Consider the following 23,588-nt stretch of genomic DNA (forward strand, 5'->3'; position numbering starts at 1 on the left):
CCCAGGATTCCCTTTGGGTCTTCCACAGGGGTGGCAGGGATTCAACTAATTCAACTACCTGAGCCGTCGTCTGCGGCTTCCCAGGGTGCACATCAGCAGGAAGCTGGGATTGGAGCAGAGCTGGGACTTGAACCCAGGCACTCTGAAAGGGCATGTATGCATCCTGGGAGGTGTCTCCACTTCCAATCCAGCTCTCTGCTAATGTGCCAGGGAAAGCAGTGGAAGATGGCCCAAGTCCTTGGGCCCCTGCCACTCACATGGGAGACCTGGATGAAGCTTTTGGCTTCTGGCTTTGGCCTGGCCCAGAGCCTGCCATTGTGGGTATTTGGGGAGTGAACCAGCCAATGGAAGATTGATATCTCTCTCCCCACCCCTTTTAATTTTTTTAAAAGATTTATTTATTTGAAGATCAGAGTTACACGGAGAGAGAAGAGAGAAGTGAGAGAAGAGAGAGAGAGAGGGAGGGAGGGAGGGAGGGAGGTCGGTCTTCCATCAATGGATCACTCCCCAATTGGCTGCAATGGCTGGAGCTGCGCTGATCCAAAGCCAGGAGCCAGGAGCTTCTTCGGGTCTCCCATGTGGGTGCAGGGGCCCAAGGACTTGGGCCATCTTCTGCTGTTTTCCCAGGCCACAGCAGAGAGATGGATTGGAAGTGAAGCAGCCGGGACTAGAACCGGCGCCCATATGGGATGTTGGTGCCTCAGGCCAGGGCATTAAACCGCTGTGCCACAGCGCTGGCCCCCCTCTTTTAATTTTTTTAAAACTTTTTTTTAAAATTCATTTATTTGAAAGAGTTAGAGAGAGGCAGAGGCAGAGAGAGAGGTCTTCTATCTGCTGGTTCATTCCCCAAATGATCATGACGGCCAGAGTTGGGCCGATCTGAAGCCAAGAGCCAGGAGCTTCTTCCGGGTCTCCCATGTGGGTTCAGGGACCCAAGGACTTGGGCCGTCTTCTATTGCTTTCCCAGGCCATAGCAGAGAGCTGGATGGGAAGGGGAGCAGCTCCTCCATCATTATTAAGTGACCCCCTTTGTTTCGTGCAGTGGTATTTCCTGTGAAGTCTACTTTGTGTGGTGGTGATGTAGCCACTCCCGCTGCCTTTGGATCAGCATTAACGTGCTGTGTCTGAATGTGTCCCTTAAACCTGTATGTCTGAAACTTAATCCCTGGCGCGACAGTGTTGAGAGGTGGGACCTTGAAGAGGTGATTGATCATGAAGATACCGTCAGTGTGAATGGATTAAGATGGTTGACTTGGGAGTAGCTTCACTGTAGGTGTGTGTGGGGGTTCAGCCCCCCCTCCTTCTCATGTGCTCTTTGCCACATGACGCCCTCTGCATGAGACAGCAAGACTTCCAGTCTCGAGATCTGTGAGCCACATAAACTTGCGTCGTTTCTAAGTTACCAGTCTGTGGTATTTTGTCATAGCGGCAGACAGTGGGGGTAAGACAACATGGCATATCTTTTTCCATTTTGAAATGTTCACCTTTTTGTCCTTATCTAAAGAGAGTTTCTTGTAGGCAGTAATCTGTTCCTGGCTTAGATGTCGTTACGTCTGAGTAAGTCTGTCATAAGTCGACAGTATGTTCAACACAAGAGCCAGCCCAGCCCAGCAGCACCCTGTAGAGTGAGTGATGGGCGCCCTGTTGGGTGCGTAGCTGGCTGGGAGCTGCCCGGCATCATGAGAGAGTCGTAACCTTTGTTGCTAGCCCAAGGAAAGATCAAGTTGTGAAATACATATTCTACTGACGGCATCTTGCTTTTATGCTACTATAAAGTCAAAATCCTAAGTTGAAATCTTCTATACATAATTGGGTCTTGATTTTTAGCCTGTGTAGCAAATTCTGCCTTTTAATTCTTGGGGTGTTATATTATGCCATATATTTAATGAGTAGACAGGTTTAATTAAAATCTGCCATGCTGTCATTGGTCTCTTATTTGTACCATTTTGTTTACTCCTCCTCCCGGCCTTTTTTTTTTCTTTTCTTTTCTGTTTTCGGTTGGATTGGGTGTTTTTTATTCCATTTTGCCTTTGGAGGCTTTCTTCCTGTGGCTCTGCATTATTTTAGGGGTGTTCGCCGTCAGCTTAGCGCAGCATCCCTTCCAGTGAGAGCGGCAGAAGAACTTGAGAGCAGCTTGTTTCTGCCTCCTGTGACTTTCCTGCTACTGTTGCTGAAGTTTTCTTCGGCAGCTACGTGCTGCGTGACAGTGTACGTGCTGCATGACACAGCGTATCTGCCGCGTGACACAGCGTACCTGCTGCGTGACACAGCGTACCTGCCGCATGACACAGCGTACGTGCTGGAGACACAGTGTACCTGCTGGTGACACAGCGTACCTGCCGCGTGACACAGTGGACCTGCTGCGTGATGCAGTGTACACGCTGCATGACACTGTGTATGTGCTGCGTGACACAGCGTACCTGCTGGTGACACAGCGTACGTGCTGGTGACACAGCGTACTTGCCGCGTGACACAGCGTACCTGCTGCCTGACACAGCGTACGTGCTGGTGACACAGCGTACCTGCCGCGTGACACAGCGTACGTGCTGGTGACACAGCGTACCTTCTGCATGACACAGCGTACGTGCCGCGTGACACAGCATACGTGCTGGTGACACAGCGTACCTGCCGCGTGACACAGCGTACGTGCTGCGTGACACAGTGTACCTGCTGTGTTACACAGTGGACCTGCTGCGTTACATATCGTACGTGCCGCGTGACACAGCGTACGTGCTGCGTGACACAGCGTACGTGCTGGAGACACAGCGTACGTGCTGGTGACACAGCGTACCTGCCGCGTACACAGCGTACGTGCTGGTGACACAGCGTACCTGCCGCGTGACACAGCGTACGTGCTGGTGACACAGCGTACCTGCCGCGTGACACAGTGTACCTTCTGCGTGACACAGCGTACGTGCCGCATGACACAGCATACGTGCTGGTGACACAGCGTACGTGCCGCGTGACACAGCATACGTGCTGGTGACACAGCGTACCTGCCGCGTGACACTGCGTACCTGCCGCGTGACACAGCGTACGTGCTGGTGACTCAGTGTACCTGCCGCGTGACACAGTGTACGTGCTGGTGACACAGCGTACCTGCAGCGTGACACAGCGTACCTGTTGCCTGACATAGCGTATGTGCTGGTGACACAGCGTACCTGCTGCCTGACACAGCGTACCTGCCGCGTGACACAGTGTACCTGCCGCCTGACACAGCGTACCTGCCGCGTGACACAGCGTACATGCTGCCTGACACAGCGTACATGCTGGTGACACAGTGTACGTGCCGTGTGACACAGTGTACGTGCTGGTGACACAGCGTACCTGCCGTGTGACACAGCGTACGTGCTGGTGACACAGTGTACCTGCCACGTGACACAGCGTACGTGCTGGTGACACAGCGTACGTGCCGCATTACACAGCGTACCTGCCGCGTGTCACAGCGTACCTGCTACTTGACATAGCGTACGTGCTGGTGACACAGCGTACCTGCTGCCTGACACAGCGTACCTGCCGCGTGACACAGTGTACCTGCCGCGTGACACAGTGTACCTGCTGCGTGACACAGCGTACGTGCTGGTGACACAGCGTATGTGCTGCGTGACACAGCGTGCCTGCCGCGTGACACAGCATACCTGCTGGTGACACAGTGTACCTGCTGCGTGACACAGCGTACGTGCTGGTGACACAGCGTACCTGCCGCGTGACACAGCGTACGTGCTGGTGACACAGCGTACCTGCCATGTGACACAGCGTACCTGCCGCGTGACACAGTGTACATGCCGCGTGACACAGTGTACCTTCGTGACACAGCGTACCTGCCGCGTGACACAGCGTACATGTTTTTGCTTCAGGTAATTCTGAGTTGATAGATTTTTCCTTTTTCCTTTCAGAACTTAAAAATGTCACTTCAGTGTCTTCCAGCTTGTATTTTTTTTTTTAAAGATTTATTTATTTGAAACTCATAGTTACAAAGAGAGGAGAGGCAGAGACAGAGAGAGAAAGAGAGAGAGAGGGGTCTTCCATCAATGGATCACTCCCCAATTGGCTGCAACAGCCGGAGCTGCACTGATCCAAAGTCAGGAGCCAGGAGCTTCCTCTGGGTCTCCCACGTGGGTGCAGGGGCCCAAGGACTTGGGCCATCTTCTGCTGCTTTCCCAGGCCACAGCAGAGAGCTGGATGGGAAGTGGAGCAGCCGGGTCTAGAACCGGCGCCCGTATGGGATGCCGGCGCTTCAGGCCCCAGCGTGGGCCCCAGCTTATATTGTTTCTGTTAGGAACTCCGTTGTCATCTTTGACTTTGCTTTTCCGTGTATATGCCATTTCCCTGCGGCTGCTTTGCAGGGTTTTCTCTTTATCGTTAAGTTGGAGCACTGTGATTCTAGTGTCACCTGGAGTTTTGTTTCTGGTACACGAGGGTCACTGATGTACTTGGATTTGTGGCTTATAGTTTTCATCAAATGGGAGACTTTTTGGCCACTTTTAAAAAAAATATTTATTTATTTGAAAGGCAGAGTTACAAGAGAGAGAGACAGAGAGGTATCTTCCATCTGCTGGTTCACTCCTCAAACAGCTACAACGGCTGGAGTTGGGCTGATCCAAAGTCAGGAGCCAGGTGCTTCTTCTGGATCTCCCACATGGGTTCAGGGGCCCAAGGACTTGAGCCATCTTCCACTGCTTTCCCCAGCCATAAGCAAAGAGCTGGACTGGAAGCGGAGCAGCCAGGACTTGAACCCGCATGCATGTGGGATGCTGGCACTGCGGATGGTGGCGTTAGCTGCAGCACCGCAGTGCCAGTCCCTTGCCACTGTTTCTTCAGTCTTCTCTCTGTCCTCCCTCCAGTTGTGTGTGTGTGTGTGTGTGTGTGAGGGCTGTGAACTTGTCCCACTGCTCGCGGATGCTCTGCCCCTTCTTCCCGTCTTTGTTCTTTCTTTGTTTTGGATCAGAGTTCCTACGCTCATGTCTTCAAGTCACTAATGTCTTCCACAGAATCAAATCTGTTACTCTTAGTGTATTTTTCATTTCAGGCAGTATAATTTTCATGTCTAGGTAGGTTTGTTTATATCTTTTTTTTTTTTTTTTTTTTTTTTGACAGGCAGAGTGGACAGTGAGAGAGAGAGACAGAGAGAAAGGTCTTCCTTTGCCGTTGGTTCACCCTCCAATGGCCGCCGCGGCCAGCGCACCGCGCTGATCCGATGGCAGGAGCCAGGAGCCAGGTGCTTTTCCTGGTCTCCCATGGGGTACAGGGCCCAAGCACCTGGGCCATCCTCCACTGCACTCCCTGGCCACAGCAGAGAGCTGGCCTGGAAGAGGGGCAACCGGGACAGGACCCGGCGCCCCGACCGGGACTAGAACCCGGTGTGCCGGCGCCGCTAGGCGGAGGATTAGCCTAGTGAGCCGCGGTGCCGGCCGGTTTGTTTATATCTTTTGTATCTCTGCTAACCTGCTTAATTCTTCCTCTAGGATCTTGAACACTTGGAATATGGTTGTGTCAGTGTCCCTGTCTGTTGGGTCAGACTTTCCGTGTGGTAGTTAGGAAGCTGCGTGGCATGTCCACATCTCATGTAGGAGTGCCTGGGTTCAACTCCCAGCTCCGCTTCTGAGTCCAGCTTCTGGCTAATGCACATCCTGGGTGGCAGCAGACGGTGACCTCTTGGGTCCCTGTCACCCACACGGGAGATCCGAAGTTGAGTTTCTGGTTCCTGGTTTGGCTTGGGCCATCCCAGCCTGTTGTAGATATTTGGGGAGTGAACCAGTGGGTGAAAGATCTTTCCATTTATCTCTGTTTCTCTGTCTTTCAAATAAATAAATATGTAAATACTTAAAAAAAAGTCCTTATACTGTCATTTATGCCGTTTCTGGTCAGTTTTTTTTTTTTTTTTTTGGAAGATTTTATTTATTTGTGAGGCAGAATTAGAGAGAGAGAGAGAGAGAGAAAGGTCTTCCATCTGCTGGTTGACTCCCCAGGTGGCTGCAGAGGCCGGACCTGGGTTGATCTGAAGTTAGGAGCCAGGGCTTCTTCTGGGTCTCCCACATGGGTGCAAGAGCCCAAGCACTTGGGCCATCTTCTACTGCTTTCCTAGGCCATACGCAGAGAGCTGGATGGGAAGTGGAGCAGCCGGGACATGAACCTGCACCCGTTTGGGATGCCGGCACCTCAGGCAGAGGCTTAGCCTACTATGCCACAGCGCCGGCCCAGATCAGTTTTGATTGATGGATGATTTTTCTCCTCATCAAGGTTGTAATTTCCTGCCCTTTCCCAGTTTTTTTTTTTGAGTGCCAGACTTACGGATTTTACCTTTTTAGTGCTAGGTATTTTTGCATTCCTGTGAATATTCAATTTTATAAAGATGTATTTATTTGAAAAGGCTGAATGACAAGAAGGGAGAGACAGAGACAGAGACTGAGAGGTCTTCTGTCTGCTGGTTTACTCTTGAAATGCCCGTGGCTAGGCCAGGCTGAAGCCTGGAGCCAGGAACTGCATCAGGGACTCAAGGACTTAGACCATCGTCTGCTGCCTTTCTGGGCACATTAGCAGTAAGCTGGATCCGAAGTAGAGGAGTTGGGATGCAGGTGCCCCAAGAAGCATTTTAACACTCTGTGCCCCAGCACCCGCCCGTCCTGTGAATATTCCTGAACTTTGTTCTAGTTGCGGTTTTCAGTGTGACCCTTTCCGGGTAGGCCTTTGGTCTTTGACAGGCAGACGTGGGCAGTGTCTTGTCTAGAGTTAATTTCCCGATGCTGCTGAGGTGGGGGTCTCCTGAGCGTGCTCTGCTGGTGCCCTTGAGTGAGTGTTTCCCGACAGGTTAGGGAGGACAGGCCCCGCTTCCCGCTCTGTTGAACCTGAGTTGCCTTTCCTGCTTGTCCTTTAGGGTGTCTTTCCTGGCCTGGGGGGCTGCTTCACTCGTGGGGCTGGAGGGCGCTGCAGATCTCTGCAGTCCGCCTTTGCGTGGCTCTCTCCTCCCCGCGCCCTGCCCTGGGAAGAACTCAGTCCCCGCCCGGCCGGCTGCTGCAGGAGTGTGCTGGCCCTGCCCAGGCCCCTCCTGCTCAGCAGCTGGACATGTTCTCCAGGCTCACCTCACTCGCCCCCTGACGCTTGGATCACTCCAGTGTCTGGAGAACTAATTCCTTCTGATTTTTATTCCCCCCTCGTAGAAGAAAAACAATTACTTATTTGATAAGTAGAAAAAAAGAGAGGAACCTCCCATCTACTGTTCATTCCCCCAATGCGGCAATGGTCAGGGCTGGGCCAGGCTGAAGCCAGGAGCCTGGAACTCAATCCAGGTTTCCCATGTGGGTAACGGGAATCCAACTCCTTGACGCGTCACTGCTGTCTTCCAGGGTCTGCATCAGCAGGAAGCTGGAATCAGGAGCCAGAGCCATGAGTCAAACTCAGAGACTGTGACTTGGGATGCAGGCATCTTTTTTTTTTTTTTTTAAATTAATTAATTTATTTGAAAGGCAGAGTTACAGAGAGACAGAGAAAGAGGTCTTCCATCCGCTGGTTCAGTCCTCAGGTGGCCGCAATGGCTGGAGCTGGGCTGATCCAAAGTCAGGAGCTTATTCCAAGTCTGTCACGTGGGTGCAGGGGCCCAGGCACTTGGGCCATCCTCTGCTGCTTCCCTAGATGTATTAGCAATGGAGCAGTCAGAATTTGAACCGGTGCCCATGTGGGATGCTGGTGCTGCAGGTGGCGGCTTCACCTGCTACACCACAGCTTCGGCCCGGGATGCAGGCATCTTAACCACTCAGCCAAACACCTGGAACCCCTACCCCCCAAGATGTTCAGAAGGGTAGTTAGTTCCCTTAGACTCCATCCTGGCCAAAAGCCTGTCTAGGCGCACAGCACTGTCCATCTGCATCCGTGTTAGCCATTGTATAGAGGCTGTCCTTTGGGTTCTGCTGAGTGGATGTGCTGCAGTACGAGGTGGCAGGTGCAGGGAGAGAACAGGAGTCACGGCCCCTCCCCCTCTGGCACCTTCCTTCCTTCCTTCCCACGTGGGAATCAATGAGTGCAGGACTGGAGTCGGCCGAGCTCTGTGTCCCTTCCTGCACAGCACTCTTGGTGGGCTGGGGCTGGGCTCAGGTGGAGCCTGCATTTCCTGCCTGATTGGGGGCATTACTTTAGTGTTCGTGGTAAATTCAGGTCCACCCTCGTGACTTAGCGCTGTGGTGAGAAAGGACTAGGTGCGAGAACCCTTGGTTTTCCTTCCACCTTAGGTGAGATGTGATCCCGGAAGAAGGGAGACAGTCGAGGTTTGTTTCTTCCTCCTGTGTCTTCAGGCTGGTGTCAGGGCTCCTTCCCTCCTTCCCTGCCTGCCTGCCTCCCTCGCTGGTGTTTTAGGTCAGTTCCAAGGCTGCTCAGGGGTCTGTGCGCCTTTTACTAAAGGGTTGGACATAAATATTTTCAGCTTTGTGTTGTCGCTGCTCAGCTCTGCTGTGGTCCCCAAAAGCAGCTGTGGGCAGTAGGTGTTTGTACGGAGCAGACCAGGTAGGGGTGAGGATTTGGCATAGCAGTTGAGACACCACTTGGGACACTCTTATTAGAATGCCAAGATCTGAGTCCTCAATCTGCTTTGGTTTTTGCTGATGCACACCCTGGGAGGCTGCAGGTGATGGCTCAAGAACTTAGGTCCTTGCCACCCACGTGGGAGACCTGGATGGAGTTCCTGGCTCCTGGCTTTGGTTTGGCCCAGTTCTGGCTGTTGCAGGCACTGGGGTGTAATCCAGTTGATGAGAGATGACTGTCTGTCTCTCTGTCTTTCAGATATTTAAATAGATAAGTAAAAATCTGACAAACAAAAGCCACAAACAGATGGCAGCGGTAGGGTTTTCCATGGCTTCCCCCTTTGCTGACTCCTACCTCAGTTTTAACCTGTGCTTTGCCAAGTCCTCTAATATTTTTTTTTTTTTTTTTTTTTTTTGACAGGCAGAGTGGACAGTGAGAGAGAGAGAGACAGAGAGAGAAAGGTCTTCCTTTTGCCGTTGGTTCACCCTCCAATGGCCGCCGCTGCAGCCGGCACACCGCGCTGATCCTGGCAGGAGCCAGGAGCCAGGTGCTTTTCCTGGTCTCCCATGGGGTGCAGGGCCCAAGCACCTGGGCCATCCTCCACTGCACTCCCTGGCCATAGCAGAGAGCTGGCCTGGAAGAGGGGCAACCGGGACAGAATCCGGCGCCCCAACCGGGACTAGAACCCGGTGTGCCGGCGCCGCAAGGTGGAGGATTAGCCTATTGAGCCACGGCGCCGGCTCAAGTCCTCTAATATTTTTCTCTATTATAATTGCTCTCAGAGGGGCTGGCGCTGTGGTGCAGTGGGTTAAACTGCTACCTGCAGCACCGGCATTCCATATGGGCGCCAGTTGGATTCCCAGCTGTTCCACTTCGGATACAGCTCCCTGCTAATGTGCCTGGGAAAGCAGCAGGATGGCCCAAGTGCTTGGGCCTTTGCACCCACGTGGGAGACCTCAGTGAAACTCCTGCCTTTGTCTGGCCCAGCCCCAGCTGATGCGTCCATTTGGGGAGTGAACCAGCTGGTGGAAGAAATCTCAGCCTCTTCCTCTCTCTGTAATTCTGCCTTTCAAATAAATAAATGCATCTTTTTTTTTAATTTTTATTTTTTTGACAGGTAGAGTGGACAGTGAGAGAGAAAGAGAGACAGAGAGAAAGGACTTCCTTTGCCATTGGTTCACCCTCCAATGGCCGCCGCGGCCGGTGTGCTGCGGCCGGCACACTGCGCCTCTCCGAAGCCAGGAGCCAGGTGCTTCTCCTGGTCTCCCATGCGGGTGCAGAGCCGAAGGACTTGGGCCATCCTCCACTGCACTCCCGGGCCACAGCAGAGAGCTGGCCTGGAAGAGGGGCAACCGGGACAGAATCCGGCGCCCCGACCGGGACTAGAACCTGGTGTGCTGGTGCTGCAAGGCAGAGGATTAGCCTATTGAGCCACGGCGCCAGCCAATAAATGCATCTTTAAAAGAAAATAATTGCTCTAAGAAGCCACTGCCGGTTTTACGTGGCTCCCTATGATGTACCAGATAAAAGCCAAAATTTTCTTTCCCTCAAAGCCACCATGATCTGACGTGCCCCCCCCTTTAAAAAAGATTTTATTTATTTATTTATTTATTTATTTATTTATTTGTGTGTGTGTGAGAGAGAGAGGGAGGGAGGGAGGGAGGGAAGGAGAGGGAGAGAGAGAGAGAGAGAGAGAGAGAGAGTGTGCGCGAGCGCTTCCATCTGCTTGTTCATTCCCCACATGACTGCAATGACCAGGGCTGGGCTAATCCGAAGCCAGGAGCCAGGAACTCCATCCAGGTTTCTCCACATGGTCCAGACCATGGGCTGCTTCTGTTACTTTCCCCAGGCCACCAGCGGGGAACTAGATCAGGAGTAGAGCAGCCAGGATGCAAACTGGCACCATATGGGATGCCGGCATTGCTGGCGGTGGCTTTACCTGCTATGCCATAGCGCCAGCCCTGGTTTCCTATCTTATCCAGTGCGTCCTCATTTGTCAGCTCACACAGCCCACTTCCTGATGTCTCCATAGGCCCTGCTTTTCCTTCTGAAACAGTTGCCTGCCTTGGAAACCATGGCCAACCCCCCTACCCTGTTCTTGTTAAAAAATGCTAATTTATGGGGGCTGGCGTCGTGGCATAATGGGTTAAGCCACTGCCTACAATGCCAGCATCCCATATGGTTGCCATTTCGAGACCTGGCTGCTCCACTTCTGATCCAGCTCCCTGCTAACAAAGCCGCGGAAGATGGCCCAAGTGTTTGGGCCCCTGCACCCACGTGGGAGACCCAGATGAAGTTCCTGGCTTCGGTCATTGCTGCCATTTTGGGAGTGAACCCAGTAGATAGAAGAGCTCTCTCTTTCTCCCCCCCCCCCCCCTCTCTAACTGTGCCTTTCAAATAGATAAATTTTAAAAAATTAATTTATTTGTGAGGCAGAGACAGAGTGAGCCCCCATCTACTGGTTCCCTCTCCAGGTGCCCACAATGGCCAGGCCTAGGCTGAATTGAAGCTGAGAGCCAGGAACAGAGTCCAGATCTTCCAGGTCGTTGGCAGGGACCTAGCGACTTGAGCCATCAGCACTGCTCCCAGGGTGTGTATTGGCAGGAAGCTGGAGTCTGGAGCTAGGGCGGGGCTTGAACCAGGCCTTCTGATGTTGGGTCTTGGCTGTCTGTCCTAAGCAGCACCTTAATCCCTGGACTAAACACCTCCCGATCCCACCTTGAAGCAGCATCTCAGAGCCTAGTGGTTGGAGGGCTCCCCTGGTCTGTTGGCACCATATCTGAGCTCTCCTGTGGGGAAGACCCCCATTTGTCCTTTGTGAGAAACACGCGTGGGCATGCACATGGATGCATGCACGTGTCCTGTTGACTCAGAGCCCCCGGGGAGCTGAGCCGCGTCCACTGCATCTTTGGCTCCCATGCAGGTCAGCACAGGGCTTGACTCGGAGGCTATGGCAAGTGGCTTGTGCACATCAGTGTCGTGGGGCTGTGCACTTCTGACGCACTTCCTGCTATTGTATCTGGGAAAGCAGCAAGTGCTTGGGATCCTGCCACCCACATTTCTTTGGCGTGGCCCAGCCTTGGCTATTGAGGCAATTTGGGGAGTGAACCAGCAGGTGGAAGATCTGTTTCTCTCTGTCACTTTGCCTGTCAAATAAATGAATAAAAATCTTCAAAAAAAAAAAAAATTCCTGTCACCGTGGTACAGTGCTGTGTCAGTGCTGCCGTGTTGTGAGAGTTCTGCTGCACCCGGGAAGTGTGGCCAGGCCCTCTTGAGGAGGTGGGCTTGGGCTCTGCCTGGCCCCCGGCCCCCAGGACTGGAGCAGTGGCCAGGCCTTGCTGTTCGCGGGTCTCTGCCGCTTCCTCAACGGCCTCTCGCCCTTTGGTTCCACAGAGCTGCGGTGCAACCCTGGGCAGTTTGCCTGTCGCAGCGGCGCCATCCAGTGCATCCCCCTACCTTGGCAGTGTGACGGCTGGCCCACTTGTGAGGATGAGAGCGATGAAGCCGACTGTCCAGGTGAGTGTGCCGGGCCGGTGGGGACGCGCGCCCCGCCAGGTGAGTGTGTCACAGCCGGGTAAGTGTCTCCCGCAGTGGGGGAGGGGTGTGACCTGGTAATCTGCATTCCACACGTTGCCATGGTAGCTTGAGCTGAAAGCAGGTACCCTTCGTAGGCAGTTTGCAGAACTGGCGAGAGGGCACGGCGGGGTGGGGCTGTGGGAGGTGGGTGAGGTGCTGCCAGCCCTGGCCTTGCACAAGACTGAGAGTTAGGCCCTCCTGAGGGCCTGTGTCCTCTGCACCTCACTCACTTTGCCCTGGCCTTGGGTGTGGTGCCTCTGGAGACGTGGCTGGAATCCTGGGCACTGCCCACCTACCCAGAAGTAACCCAGCACCCCAAGGTTCTTTCCTGGTGAGGTGTGGGCTCCTGAGGGAGCCGTGCGGAGACTACAAAAACGCCTACATCCTTGGCTTTCCACCTGGTGCCTGCCCCTGCTCGCTCGAGGACTGTTACAAAGCACAGCCGTGTTCACTGCACAGATGGATGGTTTCTCCACGTGGGTCAGGGTGCAAGGTGTAGCTGCTGCACGCGTTGTGTGCATGTGTGGGTGCGTGGGAGACTTGTGCTGATTGGTGGTTTCACATTGCAGGTGGTTCTGGGAAAGCCCCTAAGGGAAGGTGTGGCTCAGCCAGACCCACACGGCCTGGCGTGCAGGTTCTGTCCCAGCCTGGCTTGGTTCTTTGCTAGCCTGGTTTCCTGCTCCTGCCCTTCAGTAGCTCTGCTGCTGGCTGTCTCCTCTGCCTGCTCTGCTAGTGATTACCTGGTGTGCGCTTCCTGGACGATGCTCTTCTGTTCTCCTGGCTCTCCCTTGCTCTGTTTTTTTGCAGGGACAGGCCCTGCCATCCTTTGAGGCGTAGCTCAGATGCTGCCACGTGAGAGGATAGCTCTGGTCCCTCTGGCTGTGGGTCAGCATCTGCCAGCCCCTGGTTGACCATCTAAGCATCTAGAACTGCCAGTAAGCCCCACCACTCGTGGTGCTGTGCCTGGTCTCTCCTTCCAGACGACGCCTTGGGTGCAGGGACCTGGCTTAGGACGGGATCAGTGTGCTGCGCTGAAGGAAGTGGACTTGCTCCAAGCGTGGGGTTCAGGTGGGGCAGCCAGTCGGTGACAGTGGAGCTCGGGACAGTCTTTTCTGTAAGAATGTGAACCCTCCTGGTCACTCCTCATCGGGTGGAGGTGTGGGCCTTTCCTAGTGAGAGTTTGAGTTGGTGGGGCCTGGTCGGGAGCCTGTCTGGTTGTCCCCTGGGCCAGTGGTGGGACGCAGGTGCTCTGCGGTCGCTCAGCCTGGTGAGGACGATGTGGTTGTGAGTGGGAGCCTCCTCAGGCTGACTCCTGGGGCGCCACTGGAAAGCCGGCTGCTTGGAGAATTTTCTGAAGAAGGAAGCAGTGGTTCTTGGTTGGCTTTCCATGGGAGCGCGGCTGAGTTGACTGTTCTCAAAATGCTGTTTGGTGTTGCTTTTAAGGGCGTGTGTGATCCCCATCCTGTGGCACGTGCCGCAGGCAGTAGCAGCTACATTGTGATTGTCATCTTGTTCATCTACACTGTGGCCTTGCCGAGCCACACTGGCTGGCTCAGAGAAGCCACCAGCCCTGTACCTGCGTTTGCCTGACGTTACACAGGTCGTTGTGTGTTCTCCCCACACAGAAAACACATAGTCTGTCCTGTGGAGGCCCAGAGTTGAGTAGGGTGGCCAGCTGAAGGCCCAAGTGTCAAGGGCACAGCGACAGGACATGTGGAGTGTGCAGTCACCGAGGGTGATGGCCTTGGGAGTTCCTCGGGCAGGGCCTCCCTTTGACTTGAGATCCCATGTCTGTCCTGGTGGTGATGTGCTGTGTCGCGGTCCAAACAGGGACACACGCTGATCTCTGATCATTCTTCATGCTGAGATTCTGAGAGTCAAGTTACGAAAGATTGAGTTGCTGCTTGGGACGCCCCCTACTGGATGTCAGAGTGCCTGGTTCCAGTCCTAGCTACTCTGCCTCTGATCCAGCTTCCTGCTAGTGCACCTTGGGAGGCAGCAGGTGATGGCCCAAGTGCTTGGGTCCCTGTACCCGTGTGGGAGACCCAGATAAAGTCCTGGGCTCCTGGCTTTGATGGCCTCACCCAGTCCTGATGTGGACATTTGGGAAGTGACCCAGTGGATGGAAGATTCTTGTCTGTCTCAAGTAAAATAAAAATAAATTATAAAAATGCTTTATGAAACCAAATTTTCATTAAAATATTTATTAAAAAATCATAATATATGGAGGCTGGCATTGTGGTGCAGCAGAGTAAGGTGTTGTTTGTGACATGGGCATCCCATATTACAGTACTGGTTTTTGAGTCCTGGTTACTCTGCTTCCAAAGCAGCTTCCTGCTAATGCACCTGAGAAGGCAGTAGATGATGGCCCGAGTACGTGGGTCCCTGGCTGCTGGCTTCAGCCAAGCCCAGACCTGGCTGTTGTGGCCTTCAGGGAAGTGAACCAGTAGCTGGAAAAATTCTCTCTTTATCTCTCACTGTCTTTCTACCTTCCAAATAACTAGGTACATCATTTTTTTTTTTTTTTTTTTTGACAGGCAGAGTGGACAGTGAGAGAGAGAGACAGAGAGAAAGGTCTTCCTTTGCCGTTGGTTCACCCTCCAATGGCCGCCGCGGCCGGCGTGCTGCGGCCGGCGCACCGCGCTGATCTGATGGCAGGAGCCAGGAGCCAGGTGCTTTTCCTGGTCTCCCATGGGGTGCAGGGCCCAAGCACCTGGGCCATCCTCCACTGCACTCCCTGGCCACAGCAGAGAGCTGGCCTGGAAGAGGGGCAACCGGGACAGGACCCGGCGCCCCGACCGGGACTAGAACCCGGTGTGCCGGCACCGCTAGGCGGAGGATTAGCCTAGTGAGCCGCGGCGCCGGCCCACATTTTTTTTTTTAAAGATAAAAATGTATAGGCCAGCGCTGTAGCTCACTAGGCTAATCCTCCATCTGTGGCGCTGGCACCTCGGGTTCTAGTCCCGGTCGGGGCACCGGATTCTGTCCCGGTTGCCCCTCTTCCAGACCAGCTCTCTACTGTGGCCCAAGTGTTTGGGCCCTGCACCCGCATGGGAGACCAGGAGGAAGCACCTGGCTCCTGGCTTTGGATCAGCGCGGTGCGCTGGCTGCAGCACGCCGGCCGCAGTGGCTATTGGAGGGTGAACCAACGGTAAAAGGAAGACCTTTCTCTCTGTCTCTCTCTCTCACTGTCCACTCTGCCTGTCAAAGATAAAAATGTACAAAGCATAATATTAATATTCACATTAATGAATTAATAACTTCTGAAATGTTTTCATTTATTTGTCATTTATTTTAAAAAAACTTTGAAAACTGGGGCCGGCACTGTGGCTCACTTGGTTAATCCTCCGCCTTCAGCGCCAGCATCCCATATAGGTGCCAGGTTCTAGTCCCTGTTGCTCCTCTTCCAGTCCAGCTCTCTGCTGTGGGTGGCCTGGGAAGGCAGTGGAGGATGGCCCAAGTGCTTGGGCTCCTGCATCTTCATGGGAGACCAGAAGGAAGCACCTGGCTCCTGGCTTCAGATCTGTGTAGCTCCGGCTGTGGCGGTCATCTGGGGGGTGAACCAATGGAAGGAAGACCTTTCTCTCTGTCTCTCTCTCTTACTGTCTAATTCTACCTGTCAAATAAATAAATAAAAAATAAACAAACTTTAAAAACTCATGGGATACAGGGTCAGGTCCTCATTCTGGACCCCTACAAAATAAAAAGAGAGGAAAATCACTTGAATGGTGGGGAGATGGCTGTGACTTTGTGTATATGAGGAGACTTTAACCCCTTGGGAAGCTTTTGAGCAAAGAGCACAGGACTTCATGGGTTAATCACGGGAGGCGACGTCACTGCCCAGCTAAAAGCCTGCTGAAAAAGATACAAGACTATAGGGCCAAGGCAAGCAGGAGGCGTCAATTTCAGCATGTTTGGAAGAGTGGTCTGGGTGTCTGGGCCTTTGAGCACCTGAGACCTGTCCCTGGGGCTCTTCCTGCTGAGTGTTGGTGTGACAAGGCTGTAGCTATGAGACCTGCTGTGTGCAGGCTTCTGGGTACCATTTGTTCAGGAGATACCTTGCAGGAAGGGAAGGAGAGAGAGTCCATCCTTCCTCTGGGAGTAGTAGCTGTATGCGTCTATGGTCTTTGAGCAAGGTGAGTTTTTGCTGTGGTTTCTGCACTCTTGGACTGGTCAGCTCCTGGCTCCTGGCTCCTGGCTTTGGTCTGGCCCAGCCCTGGTCGTTGTGGTCATCTGGGGAGTAAACCAACAGATGGAAGATCTCTCTCTCTCTCTCTCTGTCTCTCCTTGTCTCTGGAACTCTGCCTTTCAAATAAAGAAAATACGTCTTTAAAAAATAAATAAATGGGGGCCAGCACTGTGGTATAGCGGGTAAAGCCGCTGCCTGTGGTGCTGGCATCCCATATGGGTGCTGCTTTAAGTTCTGGCTGCTCCACTTCTGATCCAGTTCTCTTCTAATGTGCCTGGGAAAGCAGCAGAGGATGGCCCAGATACTTGGGCCCCAGCACCCACTGGGGAGACCTGGAAGAAGCACCTGGCTTCCAACCATCCCAGTTCTGGCTGTGGCAGCTGTTAGGGGAGTGAACCAGTGGATGGAAGATCTCTGTCTCTCCCTCCCTCTCTGTAACTCTGCCTTTCAAATAAAATAACTAAGTAAATGAAGAGCAGCTGAGTAGAGGCAGGCTGTTCTTGGCTAGGAAGACCCACTGTGGTCCACCTGCTGCTTGTATTGGCCTGTGACTTAGTGCATTGCCAGTCTAAACGCCATAAAATGCTGGGAAGGATGAAGTTCGGATACTGTTGGGTCACTTTGAAGAACCGGGATCGAGCCCTTGCCTTAGCAGTACCAAGGCTTGCTTTAGAACTGGCTCAGGGAAACAAAACTGTCAGAACAGACCTGGGGACTTGGCCGTGTGGGCAGGCTCTTCACTCACAGCGAGGCGGCAGTCAGAAAAGACACGGCGGTGTACGGGAGTATCTGTATTAATTTGGTAGGGAAAAGTTTATTGTTTTTTAATAAATCATAGAAAATGTTAACTCTAAAAAGTGACCAATTGTATCACATTAAAATTCAGGTCTTCCCTTTATCAAACGACAACAGCAATAAAGAAGGTGAAAAAGAGGACTCACAGAATGGGAGGAAGACATTTGCAGTATTTACCACCTGCTAAAGGAGTGTAATTCAACTTACATAAAGAAATCCAAATGGGGGCTGGCGCCGTGGCGCAGTAGGTTAATCCTCCGCCTGCAGCGCCGGCATCCCATATGGGCGCAGATTCTAGTCCCGGCTGCTATTCTTCCAGTCCAGCTCTCTGCTGTGGCCTGGGAAAGCAGTGGAGGATGACCCAGGTCCTTGGGCCCCTGCACCCACGTGGGAGACCGGGACGCGACACCTCGTTCCTGGCTTCAGATAGGCGTAGCTCCGGCCGTTGCAGCCATCTGAGGAGTGAACCAACGGAAGGAAGACCTTTCTCTCTGTCACTCCCTCTCACTGTCTGCAACTCTACCTCTCAAATAAATAAATAAAAATTAAAAAAAAAAAAAAAAGAACTCCAAATGAGTTTGTAAACTCAAAAGGCTTCCCATAGCCTTGGCAGCTCATGTCAAGAGCCTCGGGTGATCACTGACATCATACCTAAGAGTGTCAGTTGTTAAATCAACAATAGGAGTCACTGTGCACTTGCTTCCCATGCTGGACCTCTGTCCTTAATGAGTTGTACTATGAGAATTATTGGTAAAAATAGTTTTCAAACTGTACTTTATACTTGGTGTGTCTGTGTGGGTGCAAATAATTGAAATCTATATTTAGTAAAGACTTGATCTTCTGTATATAAGGTCAGTTAAAAACGAATCTTAATGGAAAATGGAATGGGAGAGGGAGTGGCAGGTGGATGGGAGTGGGGGTGGGAGAGCGGGAATGAGGGGAAGAAACACTATATCCTTAAAAGCTGTACCTATGAAAATGTGTATTCATTAAATAAAAGCCGTTAAAAAAATAAAACTGAAAAACAAAAAGAAGAACTCCAAATGGACGAGAGTGGAAGGCAGGCAGTGCCCAGAAAAATTAGCAAGAGCAGTGCTTACACGCAGAAGACAACACTCAGCCTTGTTAGTGTTTTAGACTACGGCGAGGGACTGCTTCACATTCCAGTGCAGAGGAGAGGGCACGGGCCGCGCGGGCAGCTGCCCTGGTGCTGCAGAGAAGCATGGCCTGGCACGCCCACTCTGGAAGACAGGTGTGGCCTTACAGAGCTAAGCGCTCTCACAGCCTGCGGTTCAAGGGAAGCCGGGGAAATGCTCGTGGTAGCGCTTGGGGCTAATGTGCATCTCGGAACAGCCTGAAGGTGCTTCCACGATGGGTATAATGTGCCAACACGGATGAGTGTTAAAATGGGACGTCGGATGACAAAGGTGAGCGGCTAAAAACTGTGCACACACAACACGGTACAGAGAAGCAGATACACATGTGGTAAGGTAGCAGAAAAGACAGTCACACACAGAACTCTGGCTCTTGCTCCTCCGTGGTGGGGAGACACAGAGGCCTAGGACTGGGAGAAGCAGGCATGGCCGTCAGCCCGCAGCTGACGCTGGGTCTCCTGAGGCAGGGTGTGTATTTCACTGTTGGGCTTCGGTGAGGGTCTTCCCAAAGGTCGTGGACGTGCATGGACTTCTGCACCAACGTCTTATTTTGCACGGCTTCCTTGGAAGTACACTCTACATGGGACGTGCGTTCTACAGACTATTTTAGATTTTTTTTTTTCCTTTTTTAAAGAAAAGGCAGTAGGAGTGTGAGAATGGCAGAGCAGAGTGCCTGCAGCCTGGGCCTGCTTGAGAGAGAACTCTCTGAAGTGACCGGCTTGGCCAGTGGCTCGGAGGGTGGTGAATGCGGAGGTGGGGTGGGCCTCCAGCCTGGGAATTGGGTAGGGGTTGGTGGAGTGTTCTCTCAGCGTCCACGCTCCCCCCATCCACAGACAGTTGATTTGTTTCTTTTCAAAAACAGGCAGAGACCAAGAGAGATCTTCCAGCTGCCGGTTCACTCCCCAGATGCCTGCAGTGGCAAGGGCTGGGCCAGGCCAAAGCCAAGAGCCCCAAACTCCATCCAGGTCTCCCACGTGATAGCACTCGGGTGATAGCACCCGAGTACTTGGGTCATCACCGCTGCCTCCCTGGGTGCACACTGTCAGGAAGGTGGGTTGGAAACAGTAGCCGGGGCTCAACCAGGCAGTCTGATTTGATGAGATGCAGATGTCCCAGGAGGCGACCTCACAGCTGCGTCAGATACCTACCCCAAGGGTTTTACTTTCTAGGCTGTGCTACGTGGTAGCTACAAGTCACATGTCTCTGCTGAGCACTTCACATGTCACTGTTCCAGACAAATATACAGTAAGCAATAAAGACTTAGTACAAAAAAATGCAAAACATCTTGTGACTATTACTTTGTGGCTTGTGGAAATGTGGTATGCCTTTTTTTTTTTTTTTAAAGATTCTTTGTTTGACAGCAGAGTGACCCAGAGAGACAGGGAGAAACAGATCTTTCACCCGATGGTTCACTCCCCAAATGGCTGCAATAGTTAGGGCTGGTCCAGGCTAGTGCCAGGATCCCAGAGCTCCATCTGGGACCCACATTGGTGGCAGGGACCTAATTACTTGAGCCATCCTCTGCTACCTTCCCAGGCTCATTAAGAGGGAGCTGGATAGGAAATAGAGCAGCTGGGGCTTGAACCAGCCCTAGGAAATGGGATACTTGCATCGCTTAACCTACTTGTGCCACAGCGCTGGCCCCATGCATTATGTTTCTTTTAGACAGTACTTGGATTTACAATTTACAAAATAGGAGACAGGCACCGCAGAGGGCAGTCGTGGAGGTTGAAAATAGAGGAATTGACAGACTCTGTATGACAAGTGGGACCTCCAGCTCCGTCTTCTGCCCTGTTCCCCAGATGCCAGCAGCCAGGTCTGGAAAACAGATCAAGAAAAATCATGTTCAAAACAGTAGGACTCTTGTTCCCATGCCTGTGTGGCCCAGCAGGGCCCAGCTCGGGATGGGGAACAGAACACACCTTGGTGGGGCTGGCGCTTGGCACAGTGGGTTAAAGCCGCTGCCTGCTGCACCAGCATCCCATATGGGTGCCGCCGGTTCAGGTCCTGGCTGCTCCACTTCCAATCCAGCTCCCTGCAGTGTTCCTGGTAAAGCAGTGGAGGATGGCCCAAGTGCTTGGGTCCCTGCACCCACATGGGAGACCTGGGAGAAGCTCCTGGCTCCTGGCTTGAGCCTGGCCCAGCCCGGGCTGTTGTGGCCGTTTGGGGACGGCCATGGGGGAAGTGGCAGGTAGTGTTTGTGATGGCTGTGGGGGCTGCTAGAGCACCAGGGTCCTGGGGCAGGGGCTGAGGAGGGAGGAATGGTATGAGAAGCACCGAAGAGGACTCTGGTGGGGGAACAGACGTTGAAAAGCCGTGCTGTGTACTTGGGATCGAGAGAAACTCCCACCCAATTTCAGGCCAGTGCTGAGAAGACCTGAGAAGACCTGAAATCCTCACCCAGCGCTGGTCCCCAGGCTCAGCCCAGGCCTTGCCCAGTTACTGAGGTGTGCAACAATGGAGGGGCAGCTGGTTTTTCAAATGCCTAATTCTTAACAATAACAAGGAAAGCATGTATAGAATAGAAAACATGACCCATTTACTTATTTTTAGAGTGCTGCATTCTCCATGAATGTACAAAAAGTTATTTTTTTGAGAGAGACACAGTAGACAGAGCAAGTGCTCCCACTCACAGGTTTATTCCCAGATGCCCACAGTGGCTGGGACTGGGGTGGGCCAAAGCCAGGGGCTTGGAACTCAACTCTGGTGGCAGAAACCCAGTTACTTCAGCCATCACCACTGCCTCCCAGGGTCGTCTTAAGCAGGAAGCTGGAGTCAGCAGCAGGAGCCAGGCGTTGGGCCCAGGTGCTGTGATACGGATGCAGGCGTCTTAATCATTCAGTGGGTTAAGCTCCCACCCCAGTGTGGCCCATTTAAAGAAAAAAAAAATAAAGTGTCAGAGTGTATCACTGAAGAAACACAGTATCTTACACACTTAAAGTACACAGGGGGCCTGCCAATAAAGAGAAAAAGTATGAAAGTGAAGCAAACAGAAACTTCACTTGGAGACTACCCCTGCATTGAAAAGCTCACCGGAGGGACTCAGCAGGATACGTGAAAGAGCAGCAGAGAACCCAGGAGGGCTCGAGAGGCTAACACTTGAGGTTATTGAGCCAGTGGAGCAAAAAGAACAAAGAATGCAGTGGGGTGGGCAGAACCCAGGGGACTTACCGGACCACCCTGCAGGTTACACCACGCGCTAGGTCACAAAGCAAGTCTTAATAAATGTAGGAGCTGGGACTCTGTGCAGAGCATCCTGTCCAGTCGAGAGGGGCAGAACTGGAAACCAGCATCTGAAGGAAGGCTCGTAAATACAACTGAATTAGCAACACTCCCTGAAACAGTCACGGGCCAAAGACGTCACCAGAGAGGTCAGAAGATATCCTGAATAAATGAAAATACAGCACACTGAAACCTGATATGACATGCTGCAAAAGCAGTACCAAGGCGGAATACGCAAGTGTACACCCTTACATAAGAAGGTCTCAAAGTTCATGCCTGATTCTATACCTTAAGGAACTAGAAAAACAAAACCAAAGTGAACTCGCCAGGCAGTGTGGGCATTTCGGAAGTGAACCAGCACTCACTTGCTCTCTCTCAAAAATTTTTTTTTTTTTTTTTTTAAAGATCTAAAGATCTATTTATTTGAGAGAGAGAGAGAGAGTTATAGAGGGAGAAACAGAGAGAAAGATCTTCCATCGCTGGTTCACTCCCCAAATGGCTAATCTGAAGCCAGGAGCCAGGAGCTTCTTTCAGGTCTCCCATGTGGGTGCAGGGGCTCAAGGACCTGGGCCATCTTCTACTGCTTTCCCAGGCCATAGCAGGGAGCTGGATTGGAAGTGGAGCAAAGAGGACTCGAACCGGCACCCATATGGGATGCCGACACTGCAGGTGGTGGCTTTACCCGCTTTGTCACAGTGCTGGCCCCTACAACAGTCTTTGAAAAAGAACACAATTGAAAGCTTCACACTTCCTGATCTCAAAACACGCTACAAAGGTACAGGTGCAGTGGTTAAAACTGTGATACTAGGGCTGGCGCTGTGGCTCACTTGGCTGATCCTCTGCCTTTGGCGCCGGCATCCCATATGGACGCCGGGTTCTAGTCCTGGCTGCTCCTCCCCAGTCCAGCTCTCTGCTGTGGCCTGGGAGGGCAGTGGAGGATGGCCCAAGTGCTTGGGCGCCTGTACCGCGTGGGAGACCAGGAAGAAGCACCTGGCTCCTGGCATTGGATCGGCATAGCTCTGGCCGTACCGGCCATTTGTGGGGTGAACCAACGGAAGGAAGACCTTTCTCTCTGTCTCTCCCTCTCACTGTCAGTAATTCTACCTGTCAAATAAATAAATAAAAAATCTTGAAAAAACAAAAAACAAAAAACAAAAAAACTATGGTACTGGCCCAAAGCCAGACATCCATCTAGACCAGGTGGAGCAGACTGCAGAGCCAGGAAACAAACCCTCAGAGATAACGGTCAGATTATCTCCCACGGGGTGCCAGTGCCATGCAGCTGGGAAAGCGCAGTTTCTTCAGTCAGTGGTGTCAGGAAAACTGGACCTCTGCCTGCAAAAGTGGATCCTTAGCTCACGTTATAGAAAAATGTGCTCAGAATGGACCAGAGGCCCGTATGTAAGAGCTGAAACCCTCAAGCTCCTACGAGAGAACAGAAGAAAAGCTTCATGACATTGGTTTTGGCAATGATCCTGTGCATGTCACACCTAAACCACAGGCCACAAAAGAAAAAAAAATGGATACGTTATACTACATCAAATTTGAAAACTGTTCATTAAAGGAAAAGAGCAAAAGGCAGCCTATGGAACGGGAAAAATATTTACAAATTATATATACAATAAGGGGTTAATGTTCAGAACATAAAAAGAACAACAGCTGGCACTGTGGCGTAGCAAGTAGAGCCACTACCTGCAGTGCCAGCATCCCATATGGGCCCTGGTTCGAGTCCCAGCTGCTCCAGTTCTGATCCAGCTCTCTGGCCTGGGAAAGCAGCAAAAGGTGGCCCAAGTCCTTGGGCTTCTGCACCCGTGTGGGAGACCCGGGAGAAGCTCCTGGCTTCGGATCGGCACAGCTGTGGGCATTGTGGCCATTTGGAGAGTGAACCAGTAGATGGAAGTCTCTCTCTGCTTTTACCTCTCTTTAACTCTGCCTTTCAAATAAAATAAATAAATGTTTTAAAAACAACAACAACAAAACAACTAAATTTTAGAATGGGCTTGAGTAGACTTATCTCCAAAGAAGGCGTCTAGATGGCCAGAGGCAAATGACAGGATCGCTCAGCATCGCCCATCATGAGACAAACACAAATCTAAACCCTGGGGAGAGAGCTCACACCCACTGAATGGCTACCATTAAAC

At 52.3% G+C, this 23,588-nt stretch overlaps 1 protein-coding gene across 2 annotated transcripts in view; it reads left to right on the forward strand.

Annotated features, from left to right (window-relative positions):
• The window catches only part of DGCR2 (DiGeorge syndrome critical region gene 2), an 83,223-nt gene that overhangs the window by 22,809 nt on the left and 36,826 nt on the right, over positions 1 to 23,588 (forward strand). The window contains exon 2 of one of the 2 annotated variants that reach the window (XM_051837252.3): positions 11,905 to 12,027. The exons of the other annotated variant lie outside the window; for it this stretch is intronic. Coding sequence (XP_051693212.1) covers positions 11,905 to 12,027 — 123 coding nt within the window. The remainder of the gene's footprint in view (positions 1 to 11,904; positions 12,028 to 23,588) is intronic. 2 annotated transcript variants of the gene reach the window in all.

Source organism: Oryctolagus cuniculus, chromosome 21, assembly GCF_051225735.1.
Source record: "Oryctolagus cuniculus isolate XC-2025 breed Fujian yellow rabbit chromosome 21, ASM5122573v1, whole genome shotgun sequence".
Taxonomy (NCBI): Eukaryota; Metazoa; Chordata; class Mammalia; order Lagomorpha; family Leporidae; genus Oryctolagus; species Oryctolagus cuniculus.